At 40.3% G+C, this 6,793-nt stretch overlaps 2 protein-coding genes, 1 long non-coding RNA gene and 1 other non-coding gene across 6 annotated transcripts in view; 2 read left to right on the forward strand and 2 right to left on the reverse strand.

Moving 5' to 3' along the window:
- The window catches only part of LOC110976349 (uncharacterized), a 7,257-nt gene extending 6,019 nt beyond the window's left edge, over positions 1-1,238 (forward strand). Inside the window, exon 4 of the mRNA XM_022229534.2 lies at positions 266-1,238. Coding sequence (XP_022085226.1) covers positions 266-381 — 116 coding nt within the window. The 3' untranslated portion in view covers positions 382-1,238. The remainder of the gene's footprint in view (positions 1-265) is intronic.
- The window catches only part of LOC110976346 (uncharacterized), a 26,586-nt gene extending 22,387 nt beyond the window's left edge, over positions 1-4,199 (reverse strand). The window contains exons 1-3 of one of the 3 annotated variants that reach the window (XM_087143260.1): positions 3,980-4,119; positions 3,308-3,366; positions 1,140-2,839 (exon numbers count right to left, since the gene is read on the reverse strand). In XM_087143260.1, coding sequence (XP_086999386.1) covers positions 1,995-2,839; positions 3,308-3,335 — 873 coding nt within the window. In that variant the 5' untranslated portion in view covers positions 3,336-3,366; positions 3,980-4,119 and the 3' untranslated portion in view covers positions 1,140-1,994. Of the gene's footprint in view, positions 1-1,139; positions 2,840-3,307; positions 3,367-3,979 lie in introns of those variants that run through there. The other 2 variants (XM_022229532.2, XM_087143259.1) reach the window with 2 other exon arrangements.
- Positions 2,355-5,047, forward strand: LOC147797515 (uncharacterized). Its single transcript, XR_015427185.1, has 2 exons — positions 2,355-2,439; positions 4,060-5,047. It is a non-coding gene; the product is annotated as an uncharacterized LOC147797515 (long non-coding RNA).
- Positions 5,048-5,104: 57 nt separating this feature from the next.
- Trnam-cau (transfer RNA methionine (anticodon CAU)) lies at positions 5,105-5,177 on the reverse strand. Its single transcript has one exon. It is a non-coding gene; the product is annotated as a tRNA-Met (tRNA).
- Between the last annotated feature and the right edge of the window lie 1,616 nt (positions 5,178-6,793).

The following is a 6,793-nucleotide window of genomic DNA, read 5'->3' on the forward strand; positions in this document are numbered from 1 at the left end:
AAAGTTTTACAGCTTCACCCCTCAGAGCGATAATAAAAGGTACCACAAAGAGTTTGTTGTTGTCTCTCTCCCTTCCGAACCCCCCCTCCCCTGAAAATCTGGCTCTGGATTCCTTTTTGTCCAATACATGTTATAGCCGTATGCAATATCATCGTGTGGATGAAATTCAATTCAATTAATCTGTCAGCAAACAGCAATACGGCCGGCCATTGACCAGCCAAAGATTACCATGAAAGACTGAACGCATTTATTGCATTCATTTCAGAGTTCCTAGATGAGGCCGATGCCAACTTTTTCCTGAGGCAGCAAAATTCCAAGCAGATCTCCGAGGAATGTTGCCATGAGGGATGTTACTGGGAGGAGGTTTTGGAGTATTGCTAGAGATTACGGCATGGAAACGGGCTGGCCTCATCAGGCCTCCAGCCCCGTCTATAGTCTTCAATGACGTCGAATGTTTACTGAGCACCATGTACTTTATTTCCATTTTGTCCTGGTTACGGTACTTTCTGTCGCCTTCATTTATTATCAGAAATTATTAAAATTAACAGAAATTGGAGTGTTGTCTCTTTTTCCCCAAGAGAGAACCCGAAGATCTGTTGGCTTGATGCAATCAGCTTTAACCATAAAATAGGACATTTTCCAGGAACAATCCAAAAGATATCGATATGAGACATTACAAAGTAATTTCTATAAAAACGTAACTCGAGCGTAGCAAAGTGAAATGAAACATGGCAAATACCCGCAGGTTCCAACATATGCCGTCTCTTCACGACTGCTCCTTTAAAACACCTCTTCAAAGATTATCTTTGCATAGAAACTTTTTCAAAATGTTGGCGAACAATTAGTTATCTTTTTTGGTCAAATTTCCCCCACTCTTGGAATTTTTTAGTTTCTTCTGAAATAAGAAAAAGGTCGTTATACCTTTCATTCAGTCAATACAGCGTCGTCCAGTGTTTCGGGCGATGTCACATAATAGGCGACAAAATAAGTTTGCGAAAACGCCGCTCTCTTTACTCGATATTTTAAGTAATCATTGTTTCCTGCTCCAAAGAAAAGGTTACAAAAGAACTTAAACAAATCAACTGAAAGTTTGCTCGGAGCAAGTTCATTTAATTGGACGCATAGATGTATTCATCACATTTCGTTCTTGAAAAATTATTTATTTCTTGGATTATGAATTTGGTTATCATTATTTCCCCTCAAGTTGAAAATCTTCATTAAAATTATACGAAGCAGCATCTCTGTCTGATTATATGGTGTTTGATGTGTCTTATCATGGGAGGAAGTCTTCTCGGACTTACCACCTTCCTTTGTTTTCCAAACAATATTCCCACTCCCAACGATAAAACGGAAATGTACAACTTTACCACACGCAAAAATAGTTGGCTGATTTGAAGTTAACAACAGTTGAAAGTTTTCTTGAATAGAAAGGGACTGATCGTTACACGTCATCCACTGACCTCTAGTTTGCCAGGGATATTTTTATGAAAGTCTATGACAACAGCGATTCGGGACGGGCAATTTAGAACATTGGCCTCACGGGGGTCCAAACATCCGGAAGTGGCACCGTGTCCGAGTCCGTCCGTTTATCCAGTCCAACATAATTTGTTGCAGGCGCTGTAGTCGCTCAGAGGTCGTGCCAGCCCACACACTTTTGACTTAATCAAAAGAAAATTTCAGGGAGAGAGATCCCGAGAAAGGCCAGGAAGAGACCGACAATATGAATTCCAAGCTGGACCAAGAGAGGGCGCAATTTTCCTGACAACGGAGACTCCTTTGCTAGTAACTATGCATCGCTGATTCACCGACGACTATGAAACGCAAGCGTTGCAATCGCATCGCTACCAACAAAATGAACACTCCTGACCAATGTGGCTCCTTTCAACCGATGAGGGGTGCTTCTACTCAGGGCGGATTTCGAGACAGGATTGGAGCAAGGGCAAGTTATTCAAACAAAGTTGCACCATTCACAACATAGGTGTGTCCTGGATCAGTCAATCGGAATCTATCCACAGTCCATACGATTTCATAATCTGCTTCTTCACTGTGAAGTTCCCCATGTGATTTGCATGAAAGATGTACACATTCTCCATTTCTTCCTGATTTTCTCGTCTTGTCTTGTAGTCATCACCGGTCGGGAAGTTCACCTTGTTCAGCCAGCCTACTCTCAACCGTTGTCCGTGTCTCGTCTTGAGTACATTGTTGAGGGATTGCTGGTCACTCTCCATCCCTTTGGCCTTCAAGAGTCGATTCATCCAATGTCGGACTACACCAAAAGAGATGACATTCGATTTGAAGTACATCAGACAGGGGCAGGGCAACCTATGGCCATTTTTACCGTCGTGTCCCTGTGCCAGCCAAAGGTCGTATTTCGAGTAATTTGGCGAGATGAAATCGAGGGGATCTCGAAACCAAAAAGAATCGACATCAACCATTAGGGTATCGAAACCTTCTTCTAGTTTGTCGATTAAATACTGGGGTCGTTTGTTGACGAGGCGTCGATACCCGGAATAACGGAACCTCTGAGGTTTGGGATGAGAGAAACCGTATTCAGTTAGTTCGATTCTGAGGTTTTGGTAATCGAATGTGCGGTTTCGTGTAAGATACCGGTAAGCCTCTGCGTCCTCTGCGATGATCGTGATATTATATTGTAATTTTAATCTTCGAATGCTTAAAATCCAGTTGGCGGTAAAATCCAGAAATCCACGATTGGTTGTTGTGAGGATAGTGAAAGGTCGAACGGTACGAGATAGATGGTCCTTGTGGGTCATTGCTTTAAAATGTGAGCTGGTCTCGGTTCGGGAAACGGGTGGATGACGGAACGCGAAATTGAGCTTCTCTGGAAAAAAACGAAAGGAAAATCACTGTGCGATAGAAAAAAAGCATGTAAGGAGAAGCAAAAAGACATCACCACAGGCCTGGATGGGGGGGGGTAGGGGTCGAACCCTTCCCCCTTCTCTGAGACAAAAAAGTACTGTAAAAAAAATAGAGAAAATAATATAACTAAGTGCACAAATACCATTGTCAACAAGGTACATATATGCCATGTAATGTTTCATCATCGTTTGTCTGCAAAAATGAGACGTAAAAAAATCTTTGACCTGACCCCCCCTGCAAAAATTCCAGGATCCGCCTGATAATAATAGTGCGTTCACTGGTTTTGGGAGGCCCCCAAAAGTGGAAATTTTTATTTAAAGTGACCTTTTATGGTATATCTGTAGGGCGAGGCTCCATTTGGGGGCTTTTAAAGAAAGAAAAATAAAACAGAAAACGTTTCGCCTTTCTTTTCGCCTCTATTTATTATTACCTACAAAAATTCCTCGAGGGTGTGGCATCGTTGCGCCCCCACTCCCTTTGATTCGCCCTCTACGATGATACGATCGTTTTAGAGAAAACAGTTTGATGGAAAGAAACCAGGGTAAGAATTAGAAAGAGGAGCGAGGGGGTGGCGACGGGACATGAAATGCACATGAATTCAATCAGTTCAATTAAATTTAATTTTACATTTGTTTGTTCAGTTAAAACACCGGTACAAGTTGAACTGAAAAAGAGCATGTACAGTGTGGATAAACTAAATTTTTAAAACGAAAGACACATAACTCTAGGAAAAAGTATGAAGGGAAATCACGAACTAAATAGTAGTCATTATAAAACAAGTCTTGTCAATAAAATACTTGGGCCAATGGTACGATAATGGTGATAAAGGTCATAATGGTGATGATTGAATAATGATCTGATATAATGACCGAAGCATACTGCCCTTGCTGATTAGCTTTCCACGATTAAAACCCTCTTAGGCAAAAATGCATTCTTGACAGTCGTCCTATCAATCAAAATCAGTCAAATGACACCTGTGTGTCTGTGTACTATATAACAAATCAAGTGGAAGGAACTTCTGACTGTCTGCGACTTTCGCAGCAAAAGGAAGGCTTGCTGCAACAGTCAAAAAAGTACGAATTACTGAATATTGCGAACTCACCAGAAGTCCCAATATCTTCGTCGAAGACTGTCCTGTCTCCTACTGTTTTCAACCTGCCGTCTCCTCGTCTTTCTCCACAGAGAGGACTATCGGACAGAAACAGGGCAGGAAAGAGAACTGCGCAGACGAAAATCTGCAGCAGCATCGTACCCAGCAAGAAAGGATACAGAGACGCCTTCTTGAAAGACGTGATGAAGGCACGGGCTAGTCTGGAATACATGATGGTTACGTTTTCATCGGTGTAGATGAGCGCCTTTATTCCTGCCCGGAGACCGTCGTCTACTGCCTCACGTTCCTATCGGCTCTCGACATGACGATGAGGGGAGGTTGATTCAAGAAAATTGGAAGATCTCAACAGAATCTCTCGATTTACACATTATCATGAGACCTGCACAAACAATATGGCGGATGTAGAGACTCGATGGTCATGATCTGAAAAGCAGGATTCGTTCTGTTTGAAAGGATTCATTGTGCAACCAGACAAAGCGTAGTTCGTAACAAAGGCAGGGGAAGGGAGTACCTCCCAAGAAGCATACCTCAGACTGCCAGCGACGGGAACTCATACTGCTAGTCAAACTTTTTTTGTTTTGTATTTTTGTATTATCCATTGTGCCCGTGTGTTACTTTCTTGATTGGTGAATTTTTTTACCAGTAAGGTAAATGAAACAATTTAAAAACGATTGGTAGGCCCTAAATGAAAGAGTGAAGACAAAACCTATCTTAACCTCAAACTTATTTAGTTTGTGTCAAAACATAATTATGAGTAATAGAAAGACAGACCTTGGGAGTTAATATCCCTTGTGGAATTCATTGAATGCGTCCTCTTTATATATGATTAGTTCCATTCTTAACTCAACTTCAACTGCATAAAAGTGAACATTATCAAAACCACACCTGCTCACGGAAGAGATAGATAACATAGTGTCTCCGCGAACCACGTCACTATTTGCTATCTGCACGCACCATGCAAGTTTACGTTCAAATCCTACCTAATACAAAACTTATTCATACTTTCAAAATGTACTTTTTAGCAACTCTTTGGGGATTAAAACGTTCACATTATAATGATCACTGCTTTATATGCTTGAAGTTAGTAACCCCAACAACCCCCCCCCAAAAAAAATATGCCCCGTGTGAGGTTCGAACTCACGGCCTTCAGATTATGAGACTGACGCGCTGCCAACTGCGCCAACGAGGCAGTTATATTCATGCGTCATTGCTCTATCTGTTTAGTTTACATCGTGGCTATATGCGGTCAATTTCGGGCACTGGAAAAGTTCAAAGTCGGATGACTGAAAGCTCTCTCTTCCTGCTTGGTTTATATACACCTTTATCAAGATAATTGGGAATTTGTGGGGGGGGGTGTCCCCAGGCCTCCCGTGGCTACGCAATTCCAGTTCAAAACTTCAGTTGCAAGTTTAAATGCTGGGGTCAAAGTTGTATAATACTTTTTTCATGTAATTAGCAATGAAAAGGACAAGTTATCGTGTTGTATGGGATAAAAACAAGTTGAGGAAACACAAGGTCAAGACAACCAAAATGCAACAACAGAGAGATAAACACATGTATTCCGAATTCTACCCATTGACGGATTCATAGAGACTAATGGGCAAATCTGTCTCATCCCCAAGAAAAGGCACCTTTTCCACATCATAATCTAAGCAAGGCGAGTTTGAACTGTTCCATTTCCTTTGCTTTTGAGTCAAGGCTTGTAAATATCCTTCACAATTTATCTCACAAAATGCTCTTCACGGCGGTGACAAAATACCCTCAATCCCTCCACCCTCGAAAATGCTGCCAAACACATTTTTTCAAATTATTATTATTTTTTATTATTATTATTAATTCATGCCAGTTCTTTTTTTCATCACATACAAGATGGACATAGGAGAGGCATAAGCGATAACAATCACTGCGGCCAAAGACCTGCCACTCCTCATCAAGCTGTGTATAGAGTAAATAAATAAACATACTATACATGTATATAAAAGCATAAAAGCATAAAAGAAAAGAAATTACTGATAATGAATAAAGATAATGTAAGCAATTGAATATGACATTAAATGAGTTACATGAATAAGCAATTAATGATCAAGGCACAATAAATAAGACATAATGAATAAAAAAAACTACACGTGTAAGAACAGCAGGTAAGTGAACCAAAAATGAATGAAAGTCTAATGGATAACTGGTAAACAGGTGGCTGAAACAGTGACTTAAAAGGAGAAGAAGACCTGCTGCTCCTCATCAAGGTTAGAGTAAAGTAAATACAGAAATAAGTAAATATAAATAAGAATATATAAAAATATTCGAACATATGAACATGTCGATATAAAAGAAATAAGAAAAGATGATTCACTGTAAGTGAATAGAAGAGGAAAGAGATAAAAATTACGTAAGAAGTGGAATAAATTAAGTAATAAGGAGTTGACAATAAAGACACAATAGGTACAAAAGTACACATATAAGAGAAGAGGTGTATAATTATCTGATAAACTGTGAATTATAATTGGCAGAGAGGAGGATCAGTTATTGCAATGGGGTTGGGGTTTATGAAAAGAGAACACTGCTTCGGAGAGTCGGAAAAAACGTTGAAAAAGGCTGTTAAACCGTAGCATTGCGAACGTGTTCAGGGAGAGTTGACCAAAGACGAGGGAAAGCATGGAAACAAGATAAATGCAGGGATTGGGTCCTAGCTTGTCGGTGTTGAAGCAAAACATCATGAACATAGCGGGAATTATTAGAAACATTGTAAACACATTGATTACGTACATTAAAGCAATATGGAGACAAACGAGAGAACAGCATAATTAC

The sequence above is a fragment of the Acanthaster planci genome, linkage group LG11 (genome assembly GCF_054643075.1).
Source record: "Acanthaster planci isolate LZ-2023a linkage group LG11, COTS_SCS, whole genome shotgun sequence".
Lineage (NCBI taxonomy): Eukaryota > Metazoa > Echinodermata > Asteroidea > Valvatida > Acanthasteridae > Acanthaster > Acanthaster planci.